The following is a 17,932-nucleotide window of genomic DNA, read 5'->3' on the forward strand; positions in this document are numbered from 1 at the left end:
AAATGAAAACGTAAATAATCCATGACTACAAACACAAATGAAAATACTAACTTTCAATGCCAGAAGCCTACTAGATCTAGAAAGACGCTATTCATTCTCTAAATGCGTAAAAACTGAAAATGACTTGGACATTCTATGCATAACTGAAACATGGTTAACTGATGACGTACCTGATGAAAGCCTCTTCCTAAAAGAATATGCAATTCACAGGAAAGATAGACTCACAGACAATCATAAATCGAAGCATGGAGGGCTGTCAAGAACCTACCGCATGAAAGGGTGATCCTGGGTAGTATTAATCTTGACGTGTACGTTGCTATCAAAGTTACCCCAAAAAATTTCTCAATGATAATTTGCTGCATTTACAACCCCCCTAAGCAAAGTAATTACAGATGGCCTGTCGAAAAAAGGATAAACCTCATAAAAGACCTGAAAATGTTTGCTGAAGAAGAAAATTGTGAATCAATAATCGTAACAGGTGACATAAACTTCGAACACACTTGTTGGAAAACCTTAAGCTCCCAAATTGAATATGAAATCCAAATTCTTGAAAAATTATCACATCTCAATTTCCAGGAAGTCCTAAATCAGAAAACACAAAACCAGCTAGATATGTTACTAACCAATAACCGAAACATTGTCATCACGAAGACCAGGAACAGTGAATTCAATAAGAGTTTTAAATCTGACCACGACGCTTTTATAACTACCCTACAAATTGAGAAAACGACAACGATTGACACGAAACATAAAAAATACGCATTTAACAAAGTTGATTGGAAAGACCTGAACTCATACATAGAGAAAAACCCATTTAATCCCTACTGCTACAGCAGCGTAGATCAATTAGTAATTCAATGGTACAAATGGCTAGACAAAGTTCTTAGCAAAAATGTCCCAAAAACAACAACCCACAGATCAAACTTAGCTCCTTGGGTAAGCAAAGATTCGTCCCACCTTAGCAAAATAATATCAACCTGAAAACGAAAACCATCAAAGAAATCCACCTTAGCGAGATTATTAAAACTGAAGAAAATGGAAAAACGACTAAGAAATTCCTTGAATGGGGACCAAGCAGAATTCGAAAGTAAAGTCTTTCAAGGTAGACGTTTTTCGGATCTTCAAAAATATCTCAAGTTAAGTCGTAAAAGTAGTAGATACCCGGAAACAATGATGTACAAGGATGCACAAACTAATGAAGATAAGAAAAAGTGTGCGTTTTTCAGTGAATTTTTTTCTAAAGTTTTCCTTAAAACCAATCAAATCAAGAAAAACTCCTTCGATAAACATCAGCACAATAAAAATGAAATAGACGAGAGTAAGATCAAAGAAATCCTGTCAAAACTTCAAACAAACAAAGCCTGCGGCCCAGACAGGATAGGAAACACGGTACTAAAAAATGTACCAGCCTTGTCTAAATCCCTTTTTCTGATTTTCAAAACTGCCTTGAACAAAGGCTTTTTTTCATCCTAATGGAAAATCAGTGAAGTTGTACCAATATTTAAGGATGAGAATCTGGCACTGATTGAACAATACCGCCCTATTAGTCTCTTATGTAGCGTCTCAAAAGTATTAGAAAAACTAATTTTCGACGAACTATATGAAATTGTCAAGACAAAGCTAGAAGAATCACAACACGGATTTAGAAGGCATAGATCAGTAGTAACCCAGATGTTGCTTTTCTTAGACCTGTTGTATAATGAATTGGACGAAAAAGACAACGAAATTTTTGTACTTTACTTTGACTTCAAAAAAGCGTTCGATACAGTTCCTCAAGATCTTCTGATTAACAAAGTGGAGAACCTGGGTGTAGGGGAAAATTTCTTAAAGATTGTAGCCAGTTACCTATCAAATAGAAAACAATACGTGAAAGTAAATGACTCGGAATCTGAGACTGTACCAGTAACCAGTGGTGTCCCCCAAGGATCTCTCCTAGGTCCCCTACTTTTCATAATATATATAAACGATCTTCCACAACATACATCAAAATGCTCTGCGTTTGGATACGCAGATGATTTCAAGCTTGTATCAACAAATCAAGCAAATATACAAAGTGACCTGGAAAAAATCGAAAAATGGTGCCATAACAACAAAATGCAACTCAATGAAAGCAAATGTCACATCCTGCCGATTAAAGTAAACGAAAAAAACTGGCACTCCTTTATACTTAACTCTAAAACCCTCTCAAATAAAAGCGAGCAAAAAATCTAGGTATAATTATGGCTACTAAGTTATCATGGAAAGCGAATATAAAGAAACGTTGTAGCAAAGCCTGGAAAGCGTTTTATTTCCTAAAACGAAACATATCAAACCTCGCAAACAACAAAACTCAATGCATATGTCGGCTACGTTATACCAGTCATAAGTTATGCCTCACAAGCATGGTTCGCGAATAAGACCGAAAGCAAAGACATCGAGCGCATTCAAAGAAAAGCAACGTCGTGGATAATCAGTAACTGGGAAATTAGTTACAAGCAATGACTGCCCACACTGAAGTTGCTGCCCTTGTCATATTACTTTGAATTGCATGATCTATTAATGCTCATCTCACTGCTTAAAGGATCTTACAATATAAAAATACCCATTAAAACAAACAATAATGAAGGGTTGTTAAGCACACGTCAAACGAGCTAATAACAATTAATAAAACAAGAACAAGGAAGGCTGATGAAAACTTCTGGAAAAGAACCAGTTACTAAATATAATACGAAAAGTAGGGAACGTCGATCTCGATCAAATTGATAAGAAATATTTAACAAAAATATACTGGAACTACTTCTTCAAAAGTTATTCGGAAGTCAACTTATGTTCCTGGGCTTTCAACTGCAGCTGTGGACATTGTAACCCGGTGCAGAAGCTCAGCTCAGTCGTTATATGAAGGGTGCAAACCCATGTGGAAAGACCCACAGAAGCCTAAACTCTCTCTCTCTCTCTCTCTCTCTGATTTCCGCTTCAAATAACCTGTTCCCTGTTAAACTTAATAAAACGGGAGACATTTACACTTTTTGTATATTTAGCGCCAGTTATCTATACAATAATAGTGTTTCTCTCTATCGGATTGAACGCGATATTTCAGAATGAACGAAAATGACTGCTTTTGTGATGTGAGTGATAACTCTGATCGTCAGTCAAAGATGGAGAAAGCACGAAAAGCTGAGCAGCAGAGGTATGTAATTCGGTTTTCTATGTTTACGCCATACTTTTGTCTATACGGAATTCTTAGAGCCTAGTGAACTTATAGTGAGAGATCCCTCCAGCTTGCTGGAAATCCTCAACAAAAATCTGTAGTGCCAAGTTAGGGTGCAGGCTGGTTATAATTTGCAAATAAAATGCCATTGTTTTAGGCAACGTCACGCAAAGCTTCAACTATGCTTGAGTGACTTGTTTGATCACCTTATCCCTACAAACTCAAATTGTAGTTGGACAGCCACGCCTGAATTAAACAAAACGCCACAGCACGCAAAAATGGGTTTCGTTTTGCGATATGTTAACCAGTTGGCAGATCATGTCCTTAAGACTGCTTGTGCGAATGGAATTACAATACAATCAGATATAGACAAATATTGTGGGAATACGGAGACCAAGATACGCGTCAACGCCGTAGAAAGTATGTATAGATATTAATTTTTTGTTTGAAAAATTGCTGAATTCATCTAGAAATGTTTGCAACTGGTTGCTGAACTTTTTCAAACTTTTGACTTGCAGGTCAAAAGAATAGGTGAACGAATATGAAAGTTGCGGTTGTATGTTTTTGGAATAATTGCCCCTCTTGTTGACAAACAACCGCTCAATTCGCAATAGATATTGTCGTAACGCATTTTTGTCTCAATGAATCTGCTTTTCAGTTTTTTCTTTTTCCCTGATAAATTGTTTTTTTTTCAGAATAGATAGATTCTTTTTACGAAAAGTACTTTTTACCCATAAGGTGAACTAAATGTTAAGTTCGTTGAAGCAGTTTCTTATCTGGGTAGTTTTAAGAAAGTGAGGGTCTGAACAGTTTGTCTTTTTTAGCTAAAATTTTCTGCCTTTTGTTGGATTTCGCAAAGTATTGCGATATTTTTAGTACAATTGTTAGTTCGTTCGTTGGGAGTGAGCTAATGGTTAAGGTAATGAAAGTCCTTCATCAAGACTAGGAAACTTCATTTTTGTCGTTTATGCTGAACGTTTTGAGGTTTTAGTTTGTTTTAAGTTTTTTGAGTTTCCTATTTTTTTTCGCAACAAGCTGAGTGGCTATTACTTCATAGCTGATTAACAGCTGGTTAGTTTTGAACTGTGTTTTCCTTAAGTTTTTTTGAAACGCTGACAGTTTGAAGTTGTTTTTTCGTACGCCTGCTGTTTATTGGCGTATTATATTCATCGTTGTTTTTTTGTTTAGTATCTTTCAGTTTTAAAGTAAATAGTTTGAATTAGGTTTTAGAGGCAGTTAGCTGGAATTTGAACTATCATTTGAAAGTTGTTTTCCCCAGATTATTGTGAGATGAATGCTTGATGGACCAAGTCTGACTAATTTCTGAGGTTGTCTGCAGCAGTTAATGCCAACGTGTGTCTCATGCAAATTTTTTCTAGACCCGTTCTCCTGTAGAATGTTTTTTTTACTCGTTGGAGTGATTTTGGTTTTCTTCGAAATAAATTTGAGAAAGGAGATGAGGTCAGCGGAATATATGTCAGTCTAATTGAGTTATTTGAGAGCAGTTTATCGAAGCAGCTGTGTTTTACGGATTCCTAATCAAAGAGTCTTTTTGGTCTGCTTTGTATAATGTTTTTGGCATTGCTGAAGCTATAGCAGCTGTTTTCCTACAATCTGCCGGCTCTGTTTATTTTTATTGAATGTGTTTCTGCAACTGTTATGTGTTAAAATGATGTATATATGTGTTATCTTTGCTTTTATTTCTACAAATCTATTTCTGAAGCTTTATTTCTATATGGTAAAGGAAAGGCATTTTGATTTGAATAATTTTTTTGACAGATCCGACAGAATAGGTTTTTATCCGGTTTTGGTCGATTTCCCTCATTTCTTTTGCGTGTTGTTAGGTTGAGTCTCTTTTTTTCTCCAGGTTTAAGCCTTTTTTGTTTTTTTTTGCACTTCGTTCTCTGTTGATTTCATTTGCTTTAACCCAGTTCGGAGAATTTTCTGGAACTATTAAAAAGATATATACTGTCTGATTGTTCCGACTGAAAAGACTTATATTTTTGTCTGAGAGACTTCTGAGGCTAAATTTTAGCAATAAGTGATTTTCTGCTTTTCATTTTCTTTTTCCCTTATAAATTGTTTTTTTTTTCAGAATAGATTGATTTTTTTTACCAAAAGTACCTTTTACCCATAAGGTGAACTAACTTTTAAGTTCGTTGAAGCATCTTTTTGTTTAGGGTAGTTTTAAGAAGGTGAGGGTCTGAAATGAACAGTTTCAGTTTTTTTTGCTAAAATTAAAATTTTCTGCCTTTTGTTGGCTTTCACAAGGTTTTGCGATTTTTTTTAGTACAATTGTTAGTTCGTTCGTTGGGAGTGATCTAATGGTATTGGTAATGACAGTCTTTCATCAGGACTAGTAAACTTCAGTTTTGTCATATTTGCTGAACTTTTTGAGGTTTTAGTTTGTTTTAAGTTTTTTTGAGTTTCATCCTAATTTTGTTTGTGGAATCTGTTTTTTTTCGCAACAATCTAAGTGGCTATAACTTCATAGCTGATTAACATCAATTCTTGCCTGTACTGGTTAGTTTTGAACAGTGTTTTCGTTAAATTTTTCAAAACGCTGAAAGTTTGAAATTGATTTTTCGTATGCCTGCTGTTTATTGGCCGTATTATGTTCGTTGTTTTTTAGTTTAGTGTCTTTCATTTTTTAGTAAATAGTTTGAGTTAGTTTTTAGAGGCAGTTGGCTGGAATTTGAATTATCATTTGAAAATTGTTTTCCCCAGATTATTTTGAGATGAATGCTTCATGGACCAAGTCTGACTAATTTCTGAGGTTGTCTGCAGCCGTTAATGCCAACGTGTGTCTTATGCAATTTTTTTCTAGACCCGTTCTTTTGCGGAATTGTAGTGGGACAGTCACAGCTGAACTAAACAAGCTAAACTAAACTGAACTCCGTAGCACGCAAAAATGGGTTTCGTTTAGCGATATGTTAACCAGTTGGCAGATCATGTACTTAAAACTGCGTGTGGAATTAGAATACAATCAGAAAAATGATTTAAAAAAATTCTAACGCAAACTGAAACAATTTTTGGTACAGGAAACGGGTTTTAAAGTTGTATTATCTTTTGTCAACCACCTCGTGTAGTAGACGAAGAACCCGCAATTTTTCAACCAGCAAGTGCGATAAAGAATGATTTACTTTAAAGTTAGTGTTGAGAAGGCTTTCTGTGTGTAAATTACTATTTCGGCACTTATTATTTTTGGTGCCAAAGTTTTATATTGCTTTGCTACTTCTAGAGAGGTTTCATTAAAATGCCACTGCTGTCCTTCATGAACAAGTATTTGTATGACACAAAGAAGTGAAGAAATTTTGATAATGAATATTATCACACGGTTGTTATCGCCACCGAGAAGTTATCAAACTCCGAGGCGAAGCCGAGGTGTTATGATAACTTCGAGGTCGATAACAACCGTGTGATAATTTTTTTAATCAACACCCGCTGCGATCATTTCAAAATTGAACAAAGTTTCATTGGTTTCTCATTTTTATTTTCGTGGACAATTAAACTTTCAAAGGTAAGTGATATTTCTTTGGATATGCTATTCGTTTTGCTCTCATGTACCCCACCCCCCTCCCCTCTCTCACACACATACACACACATGCACACACACGCACACACAAACAAACACACAGAGAGAGACACACACGCACGCTCACGCACGTACACATGCACCCAAGTACACACACACAAGCACGCACACACACGCACTTACACACACACAAACACACACACACACTTACACACAAACACACACACAGAGAGACACACACGCACGCTCACGCACTCACACACGTACGCACGCACCCACCCACACACACACACACAAACAAACAAACTCTCTCTCTCACACACACAAACAAACTCTCTCACACACGCACGCACACACACAAACTTACACACACACAAACACACACACTTACACACACACAAACACACACATACAGAGACACACACGCACGCTCACGCACTCACACACGTACGCACGCACACACACGCACACACACACACACACTTACACACACACAAACACAGAGACACACGCGCACGTTCACACACGTACACACACACATACACACAAACAAACTCACAGACACGCACGCACACACACAAGCACGCGCACACACCCAAACACACACGCACACGCACACACACACTTACACACCACAGATAACAGTAGTGAGAAAAGGGGGGTCTGTCGCACACTTGTTAGGCTGCGTTATTAGCCATTCTACCGATTTAAACTCTTTCTTATGTCAGGCAGCGCTGTATGCAATTGATTCATTTAAACAGCGCGATTGGCAATTTATTCATTTCAAACCTCTAGATAAGATGTTAAGCTAGGCTACTCTATTTTGCCGTACTTGAATGCGCTGTGCGCGCACTTTTCAAAAGAAAGCAAGAGTTCATAAATTCACAGCGAATATACTAGTGAAAGTAAACATGCCAGAAAACAAGCAATTTGTTTCACTCAGTTTATCAGTTTTGAATTTTTACTCAAGTTTTCATTAAGTTTTCGATTGATCAGTCGGATTCTGTGTTTTCCTTATCAATCCGAACTTTCTTGGCTGGCACCTCTTCTTCTACAACACCAACCCCAATACTGTTAGCAAACCTCGATTCTCGTTCCATTCGTTGATGTTTTCTGGTATGTGCAATTAATCCACTGAACTCCCTGAGGTTCATTGATACTTGTTTTTTCTCCCACTTTTCTTGGGATATCTCGCAGAACTTCTTCATGTGAAAATAAAAGGCTCTCTTGTAAGTTTCGGGATGGTAAACCACAAAACTAAGCCGCATGTAGCATTTGTTATTCAGCATGTAATCATCAATGATTTCGCATTTCTCGCTGTCGGCTTCCATTATTCCGCTTGACTTGAATACGGTTGCTTGATGGACGGCATAGTCAAGCGAGCCATGAGCAAGGATATATTCCATTTGATCTGATAGAAGGAAGACATCCATCATTCTGTTGAAGATGTTTCTCGGGACAATAATGTGCTGTTCTACAGCTTTGGTGCTTTCGTCTTGTTTCTCGAGGTGGATGGTGTCACAGCTTGGCTGTGACACCGTGAGTATTTTACCATTGCTCCTCATGGTGTAAAGAAAAACGAGATCGAAATCACAGTCTCTCAGCGTCATATTTACTAAATCTGTTAGACGGAAAATTTAGATGGAAAACGTAAGAAAATTCAAATATTCAATCTCAACCAACTGTTTTGGAATTAAATGTACGACGACTGATGCCTTGCGGTTTCTGGTTGGTTTACCTGCTGTCAATTCTTATCTGTGACTAAATTTGCTTCAGCTTAGTTTTCCCCATTGAAATTTTTATCGATGATCAAACAATCGTAAATTTTAGTTATCTTTGAAGCAAATATGGTGTTCCCTAATATTCGGAGGAAAGATTGTCATAATATATGGGCTTGCTGTTTATTTCATCGATAAAACAGAAATCTTGGCAAACCCTTTACCAAGATTTGAATCGGTATTGATGAAAATGATGAAGCCATGACTCTTGAATATTTTCTGATTAAGTATGATTAAGTAAAAACTGAGCTCAATGATATTGAATGAAAGATAGGTGAGTGCTTCTATATGGGAGAAAGTATGAAATCTATTAAAAAAAGTATGAAATCTATATTCAATTTCTACAAAAATGAAGGGCCGCTTTTGCAGATATACCAGTAATGTAGTTTCAGTTAGAGGTTCCTTCTCTGTGCCAAGCATTCTACGTTACTGGGGTAAAGCAAAAGCAGGGAAAACTCCATTTCAAAAATCAGTCAAAAAGATGGCGGAAAATGATTGCAGCTGGACATTTTCCAAACTCTGCTTGACAAATGACCACTGAGATGTAGTTTTCTTGATGCCTCGGACCGAGACCCTCAAGCAAACTTAGAGGTTCTCCAGCTGCTGACCTCGACAAATTCCGTCTTGGCTCAAGAATCGCTCCTAGCTCTATGCAAAATGCAAGGTCCACTCAGGACGATGAGCAATTATGGACTAAGTTTGTAGAGGGCTTAATTTTCAAAAATTTCAAAATCACCCAAATTTTCAAAATCACCCAAAGGGTCCCCCCTTTGAAAATTTTCAAAAATTTTCGAAAAAATCCAAAATTTTTCAAAATCACCCAAAGGGTCCCCCCTTTGAAAATTTTCAAAACTTTTCGAAAAAATCCAAAATTTTTCAAAATCACCCAAAGGGTCCCCCCTTTGAAAATTTTCAAAAATTTTCGAAAAAATCCAAAATTTTTCAAAATCACCCAAAGGGTCCCCCCTTTGAAAATTTTCAAAAATTTTCGAAAAAATCCAAAATTTTTCAAAATCACCCAAAGGGTCCCCCCTTTGAAAATTTTCGAAAAAATCCAAAATTTTTCAAAATCACCCAAACTTAGAGGTTTTCAAAAATTGAAAATTTTCAAAAATTTTCGAAAAAATCCAAAATTTTTCAAAATCACCCAAAGGGTCCCCCCTTTGAAAATTTTCGAAAAAATCCAAAATTTTTCAAAATCACCCAAACTTAGAGGTTTTCAAAAATTGAAAATTTTCAAAAATTTTCGAAAAAATCCAAAATTTTTCAAAATCACCCAAAGGGTCCCCCCTTTGAAAATTTTCGAAAAAATCCAAAATTTTTCAAAATCACCCAAACTTAGAGGTTTTCAAAAATTGAAAATTTTCAAAAATTTTCGAAAAAATCCAAAATTTTTCAAAATCACCCAAAGGGTCCCCCCTTTGAAAATTTTCAAAAATTTTCGAAAAAATCCAAAATTTTTCAAAATCACCCAAAGGGTCCCCCCTTTGAAAATTTTCAAAAATTTTCGAAAAAATCCAAAATTTTTCAAAATCACCCAAAGGGTCCCCCCTTTGAAAATTTTCAAAAATTTTCGAAAAAATCCAAAATTTTTCAAAATCACCCAAAGGGTCCCCCCTTTGAAAATTTTCAAAAATTTTCGAAAAAATCCAAAATTTTTCAAAATCACCCAAAGGGTCCCCCCTTTGAAAATTTTCAAAAATTTTCGAAAAAATCCAAAATTTTTCAAAATCACCCAAAGGGTCCCCCCTTTGAAAATTTTCAAAAATTTTCGAAAAAATCCAAAATTTTTCAAAATCACCCAAAGGGTCCCCCCTTTGAAAATTTTCAAAAATTTTCGAAAAAATCCAAAATTTTTCAAAATCACCCAAAGGGTCCCCCCTTTGAAAATTTTCAAAAATTTTCGAAAAAATCCAAAATTTTTACTCAAGTTTTCATTAAGTTTTCGATTGATCAGTCGGATTCTGTGTTTTCCTTATCAATCCGAACTTTCTTGGCTGGCACCTCTTCTTCTACAACACCAACCCCAATACTGTTAGCAAACCTCGATTCTCGTTCCATTCGTTGATGTTTTCTGGTATGTGCAATTAATCCACTGAACTCCCTGAGGTTCATTGATACTTGTTTTTTCTCCCACTTTTCTTGGGATATCTCGCAGAACTTCTTCATGTGAAAATAAAAGGCTCTCTTGTAAGTTTCGGGATGGTAAACCACAAAACTAAGCCGCATGTAGCATTTGTTATTCAGCATGTAATCATCAATGATTTCGCATTTCTCGCTGTCGGCTTCCATTATTCCGCTTGACTTGAATACGGTTGCTTGATGGACGGCATAGTCAAGCGAGCCATGAGCAAGGATATATTCCATTTGATCTGATAGAAGGAAGACATCCATCATTCTGTTGAAGATGTTTCTCGGGACAATAATGTGCTGTTCTACAGCTTTGGTGCTTTCGTCTTGTTTCTCGAGGTGGATGGTGTCACAGCTTGGCTGTGACACCGTGAGTATTTTACCATTGCTCCTCATGGTGTAAAGAAAAACGAGATCGAAATCACAGTCTCTCAGCGTCATATTTACTAAATCTGTTAGACGGAAAATTTAGATGGAAAACGTAAGAAAATTCAAATATTCAATCTCAACCAACTGTTTTGAAATTAAATGTACGACGACTGATGCCTTCCGGTTTCTGGTTGGTTTACCTGCTGTCAATTCTTATCTGTGACTAAATTTGCTTCAGCTTAGTTTTCCCCATTGAAATTTTTATCGATGATCAAACAATCGTAAATTTTAGTTATCTTTGAAGCAAATATGGTGTTCCCTAATATTCGGAGGAAAGATTGTCATAATATATGGGCTTGCTGTTTATTTCATCGATAAAACAGAAATCTTGGCAAACCCTTTACCAAGATTTGAATCGGTATTGATGAAAATGATGAAGCCATGACTCTTGAATATTTTCTGATTAAGTATGATTAAGTAAAAACTGAGCTCAATGATATTGAATGAAAGATAGGTGAGTGCTTCTATATGGGAGAAAGTATGAAATCTATTAAAAAAAGTATGAAATCTATATTCAATTTCTACAAAAATGAAGGGCCGCTTTTGCAGATATACCAGTAATGTAGTTTCAGTTAGAGGTTCCTTCTCTGTGCCAAGCATTCTACGTTACTGGGGTAAAGCAAAAGCAGGGAAAACTCCATTTCAAAAATCAGTCAAAAAGATGGCGGAAAATGATTGCAGCTGGACATTTTCCAAACTCTGCTTGACAAATGACCACTGAGATGTAGTTTTCTTGATGCCTCGGACCGAGACCCTCAAGCAAACTAAAAAATCCAAAATTTTTCAAAATCACCCAAAGGGTCCCCCCTTTGAAAATTTTCAAAAATTTTCGAAAAAATCCAAAATTTTTCAAAATCACCCAAAGGGTCCCCCCTTTGAAAATTTTCAAAAATTTTCGAAAAAATCCAAAATTTTTCAAAATCACCCAAAGGGTCCCCCCTTCGAAAATTTCTCAGTTTCTGGTTTAGATTTCAAAATGTGGAATTGTAGCAGTTGTAGAACCGCGTTCAATACCAGACGAGATCTTATAATTCATCGGGAACAGCAACACGCCGCCGAGCCAAGTCAATCGTACAAATGCGGTGAATGCTCTGGTTACTATACTACATCGCGTAGTTTAGTCAGACATTTGAGGACAATTCATAACAGTGGACGTTACCTGAAATGTTTATCATGTCAGACATTCTTCTCTTCACAACAGAAACTAAATGACCATTGCGCTACAAATCATGACATCAACGATACATTAGCCTCCCGTGCACGGGTCCAAAATACTGGTGATATGTCTGTTTTACAAACCAGGCAATCTATTCGTGGTTTCTTTAAAACATTCCGATTCAAGCCTTCAAGTGACGAGGTTTTTGATTCCTTTGAATACTTTGTAGCAAACGAATTGAGTTTAATTGGTTTTATTGACAGCCACATAGATTCCCAGACCATGAAACTTTCGCTGTGTGTTTCAATTGACTTTCTAAAACCCATTACATTAGACAAAACCACTTCCTACTTCACCAGCTCAATGGAAACTGTTTCGCGAAAATTGACCTCAGAAGAATATTACTCACATGTTGACCAAATTTTGACTCAAATTAATATCTTTTGTACGGGTGGTAGTGGTTGGGTTATTGATCGAATGAAGAGTCTTGACGTGAAAATAAATAAATACAGTCCATTGAGACCTGCAACATATATCCCGACTCCAAAGAAACTGGAGAGTTTGAGAAGAAGTATCCTTAACATCAAAAATTTGAGCGATAGCTTTTGTTTCATCTATTGTGTTCTGGCCGCGCTCTTTCCCGTTCGAAAAAATCAACAACGTCCGAGCAGCTATCGATCACACTTTGATGACCTGAATTTCAATAAAGGACTATGCCAATGCCTCTCTCAGCTATTCCAGCGTTTGAGAAAAAAAACAATCTAGCAGTGAATGTCTATGGACTTGAAGGGAATGAAATTTTTCCTGTCTATCTTACGAAGCGAAGCAGAGGAGTGTTCAAATCACTAAAATACATCTTTTAATTTTGTCAGACGATCAAAAATCTCATTATTGTCTGATCAAAAATCTAGATCGACTCCTCAAGACGCTGCTGCGTTCTGAGCGAACAGCTAGATCCAAAAATAATGTCAGAAAGTTTTGTGATCGGTGTCTACAGAGTATTGACAAGGGCAAATTGATGCAGCATAGACGACTTTGCTTCGATCAGGAGCCTCTGCTGATCCAAATGCCAAGCAAGCTAGAAACATTGAAGTTTAAAAGCTTTAATCGCCAAATTCGGTGTCCCTTTGTTGTTTACGCTGACTTGGAGGCATGTGATGTCAAAAAAGACTCTTTCACTGACATGTTGGAAGACTATTCTGGAAGCACACTAAACAACATGGGTGCTGCCACCCTGCATATCGAAGATCAGTTTCCATGCAGTTTTGGTGCGGTTTTGATATATGTAAGAAGTGGGAAAGCTGAGAAACAATATTTTTACCGCGGAGACCAAGTTATTGGTGAAATGATGAAAACCCTTAGGGAGTGGTTGAAATGGGCTTACCAGGAGCAACAGAAATTCCGAAAACTCGCAATGAATTTGGCAGACAAAGCAAATTTTTTGGCATCATGGACTGCTCCTTGCTGCATATGCAATGAAGAGTTTGATGGCTGTGAAGAAGAGAGCAAAGTTGTTCATCATTCTCATTTGACAGGAGATATTCATGGCGTTGCTCACAGGAAATGCAACCTTGATTGCAGTGTGATGAAATTTTTACCAGTGTTCTTCCACAACTTATCTCGCTACGACTCTCACCATATTATTAAGGACTTGGAAATCTACGATGGAGAAGAGTTAAATGCAATTGCTAAAACAGATGAGACCTTTATCTCGTTTTCGGTGCGTGTACCAGTTGGAAGTTATGTCGACAGAAGAGGTCTCACAAAATGCATCAAAAGTGATATTCGGTTTCTGGATAGTCTGAACTTTATGGCGTCGGGGTTAGACGCACTTGCACAAACACTCTCTGACGAAGACCTTAGTCTTTTGAAACAAAATTTCTCTCCTGATTCAGAGGAAATGTTTAAAAAGATTAGGAGAAAAGGTTTTTTTCCCTATAGCTACTTGGACAGTTCTGAAAAATTCGATGCCCCCTTTCCAGATTACGGTCCTGACTGGGTCAATACGCTCTCGGGAAAGATTGATCTTACTCTGGAACAGTATCAGGAAGCTCGCGAGATGTATCATTTGATGGGCTGCAAGAATTTTGGAGATTATCACGATGTTTACCTAAAAATTGACGTACTTTTGCTGGCAAGTGTTTTTGAAAAGTTTCGCGACGTCTGCTTGGACGTCTACAATTTGGTCCCTGCTTGCTTTTATAGCGCGCCAAATTTAAGTTGGGATGCAATGCTAGTGACGACTGGTGTCGAGTTAGAATTACTGCAAGACTATGACATGTTGTTCTGCGAAAAAGCGATCAGAGGTGGGCTGAATGGCGTCGGATCTTTGCGGTACTTTAAGGCAAACAACAAGTATATTCCTGATTTCAAAAGCAATGAACTTTCGGTTTTTGGAGCCTTCTTTGATGTTACTTCTCTGTACGCTGGGACAATGATGAAAAAGTTGCCGATTGGTTCTTTTGAATGGGATGATACCTTGACAGTGGAGACGATTTCGGTTCACGATTGCGAGGGAGAATACGCATTCTTTGTTGAAGTTGATCTTGCATATCCCTCTGAGTTGCATATCGACCATCAGGATCTACCACTAGCTCCCGAAAAGCTTGTGATACAGTCTGATTGGCTGTCCGAGTACTGTTCTGAATTCAATGAGAAAAGAAATGCGGATGTTCCGAAGCTTGTAGAAACACTTTTTGATAAAAAGAATTATATTTGCCATATAAAAAACCTGCAGTTTTATATTCAGAATGGACTTCAAATTGTCAAAATTCACAATGCACTCAAATTCAAACAGTCAAGTTGGCTATCATCATATAGAGAAAAACACAGTCATGCGGAAGCAGGCCAAGAGTCCTTTTGAAAAAAATTTTTACAAATTGATGTCAAATGCTTGTTTTGGTAAAACAATGGAAAACAAGCGAAACCGACGGAATGTTCATTTTGTCAGCAACGAACAAGAAGCAATGAAGTTTACCAGCAAACCAAACTATAAATCCTTTCAGATTATTAGTGAAAATTTGTGCTCTGTGTCCTTGTCACAGCAAAAGATATTTTGGGACAAGCCCACGCCAGTCGGAGCGGCTATTCTAGATCTTTCCAAATTGTCATTGTACGGTTTTCACTACAATGAAATGAAGCCGCGATACGGCCAAAAAATCTTGGTGACGTATAAAGACACTGACTCTCTTCTTTACCGAGTTGAAACAGATGACCTCTATGAGGACATGAAAGAATTTAAACACCTCCTCGACCTGTCCGACTATCCCTCTGATCACCCATTGTTTGACCCAACCAACAAAAAAGTTCCTTTGACAATGACGGACGAGCTCAATGGACAAATACTGGAGGAGGCCGTCCTTTTGCGTTCGAAAATGTACAGCATCAAGTATCGGGGAGGTGCTAAGCAGAGCGCAAAGGGAGTGCAAAAAAGTGTGAAAAAAAGTTTGCATCATGACAAGTTTGTTAACTGCTTGAAGAACAGAACAACTGAAAGGGCGCCAATGACACGCATTACGTCAGAGAACCATCAAATTATTGTAACAATGACAAACAAAATTGCCTTGAGCTGTTTCGACGATAAACGATATATTTTTGAGCCAGGTATAGATACCCTGCCACATGGACACTTTTGGCTGAACCAAGAGAGGGAGTCATCAATACATGCAAATGGTGACTGTGAAACTTTGCAGTTTTGTGAGAGTGATGGTGGCGAAGAAAGCAGCGCCGAGAGTGCATCAGACTGCAGTGAGCTGTCGTTGGTTGGCCAGCAGAATAACAGCGCTGAACGTGCTGCTGCCGCAACTGATACTTTTGATGTTCCAGATCCCGGGTTTCTTCCGCGCGACTTGCACGCTGACAGTGAAGAAAGTAATATTGTTGATTGGGATGCACTAAGCACAACTGACGACGCTGAAAGCGACAGTCGTCGTAACCCCTTTATTGATGACGAAGCAATCGAAGAAGCCGATCGTGTGGATGATGAGGCAAACGATGATGAAGATGGCTATGACGATGTTGATGATTGTGGTGGTGGTGGTGGTGATGATAATGGTGGTGGTGGTGATGGTGACGATGAGCAAGCGGAAGAAAATGATCTAAAGCTCTCTTCTTCTTTTCCGAGATCGAAGCGGAGGAGGTTAACGACCCTGCTGCTGGATTCAGATTGAGTACAAGAATAATGTATTTGAACAAGTTATATCAAAGTAAAACTATAATCGGTACATAATCTAGAATAGAAAAACTGCACCAAATTGATTTCACTCATTAATTTTATGTCATCCAAGACTGAGGCACATTTTGCGCGAAACTGTTCTTCAGATACCAGACACTTTAAAGTAGTAGTCCCTTTGGAGAAAAATAAAAAAGCCGCGTATATACAATACAATCCGCAAAGGTTGGACGATGTTTTCTGGACTGATGATGATATTTCGTGCAAAATGTATTCCTGATTATTATATAACATTTGTAGCCTGGTATAAACATCGATAAAGAAAGCAAGTGGTATATTCAAACTGTTCCAAATAATAATATTTTGACGCAAGTTACAACTTTTTTTACGAGAGTTTCTTTTATAGGACTGTGGAACGGTTAACAGTAAAATCCAATGAGTGCTTTTCATGTTAGATTTTGATGTGTTTATTATTTGAAACATTGAGCGCTTTTTTGAAACCTTTGGAAAGTTTTCTGCCGACCAAACTCCTCCAAAGACGAATTTGAGTTGTCCAATTTTTTTCACAACTGCAGTAATAGAACGGTTATCCATAATGAGGTTAATTATTGCTATTTAAAATTTGGTTTTTGCTAATGTCTCGGGCGCTGTTTATAAAGACTTGGCTAAACTTTTCACCAATCAAGTAAAGCTCTATGGCTTCTGTCAGAGCTGTCTCGAAAGAAAGCTTGAGGGTAATTGGTGCTCCGGTAAGTTCAGGAAAAAGTGTAAGTGATTTGGAGGCTTCTTGCGAGGACGTCAAGTCGAACGTTAGCACAAAGTGATCGTCAAAATCGTCAAGCTGGATACCGTTACCGCCGTTTTTAAAACCCAAAGCAGTCAATGTGTTGTGATACAGACGAGAATTGTTTCGAGCATCAACTGGTGTTCCAGCTATTGGCAAACCGTTTCCGCGACTGATTTCCAAACGTGTTAATCCAAATTTGATGTAGTGGAACGGGTCAGTTGCTAATGTACCTCGAAACCTTGCATTCGCTATCATGCACATTGTTATTCGCCGAATTGGTTCTGATCCAAAAATAGACTCCTTGACAAAACTGTTTTGACCCGACTGAATAATGTAGCTTTTGCAGAGACTCTCGATATAGGGATACCTTGCTGGAGCTTTCAAAAGTGCACGCTCAATAGAGAGCTTTACTGATTCCGTAAGGGTTACTTTTCTCACAAAAATTGATGCTTTTTCGACGACCGCAGTGAACGATTCATTGGCGTCATCGCCCAAGCCAATGAGACTGAACTCGTTGCTGGAGCGATAGAGTTTGATCCGCATACTAACATCTGGCAACAAAAGTCTTTCACACGTGAAAAAATCGACATAGAGCTCCATAAAAGTTGAGCCGATAATCGGAGGCTAGAGTTTTTTTCAGTCGTTTTGCGTACCACTCTGTTGTAGTTCGCTTGTCGTCTGGATCAGGATTGTAGGTGTAGCCTTGACAGGCGGCCCACGTTTCTTTGCTATCCTTGTTTGTGGTCAGCTCAGTCTCTA

General features: G+C 37.7%; 2 protein-coding genes across 2 annotated transcripts; one reads left to right on the top strand and one right to left on the bottom strand.

Annotated features, from left to right (window-relative positions):
* The first annotated feature begins 13,281 nt into the window (after positions 1–13,281).
* Positions 13,282–16,384, top strand: LOC142351740 (uncharacterized). The gene is made up of 2 exons (XM_075403885.1): positions 13,282–14,898; positions 15,260–16,384. The coding sequence occupies exons 1-2, from the start codon at positions 13,282–13,284 to the stop codon at positions 16,382–16,384; spliced, it is 2,742 nt and encodes a 913-aa protein (XP_075260000.1).
* A 603-nt stretch (positions 16,385–16,987) lies between these two features.
* Positions 16,988–17,716, bottom strand: LOC142351741 (uncharacterized). Its single transcript, XM_075403886.1, has one exon. The coding sequence runs from the start codon at positions 17,714–17,716 to the stop codon at positions 16,988–16,990; it is 729 nt and encodes a 242-aa protein (XP_075260001.1).
* Between the last annotated feature and the right edge of the window lie 216 nt (positions 17,717–17,932).

The sequence above is a fragment of the Convolutriloba macropyga genome, chromosome 13 (genome assembly GCF_964194025.1).
Source record: "Convolutriloba macropyga chromosome 13, txConMacr16.3, whole genome shotgun sequence".
NCBI lineage: Eukaryota > Metazoa > Xenacoelomorpha > Acoela > Convolutidae > Convolutriloba > Convolutriloba macropyga.

Bases quoted from the DNA above. Each gene is read 5' to 3' on its own strand.
- LOC142351740 (XM_075403885.1), top strand. From the start codon at position 13,282: ATGCCAAGCAAGCTAGAAACATTGAAGTTTAAAAGCTTTAATCGCCAA. The intron at 14,899-15,259 runs GTAGAAACACTT...TCCTTGTCACAG, and splicing joins ATGCGGATGTTCCGAAGCTT to CAAAAGATATTTTGGGACAA.
- LOC142351741 (XM_075403886.1), bottom strand. From the start codon at position 17,716: ATGCGGATCAAACTCTATCGCTCCAGCAACGAGTTCAGTCTCATTGGC.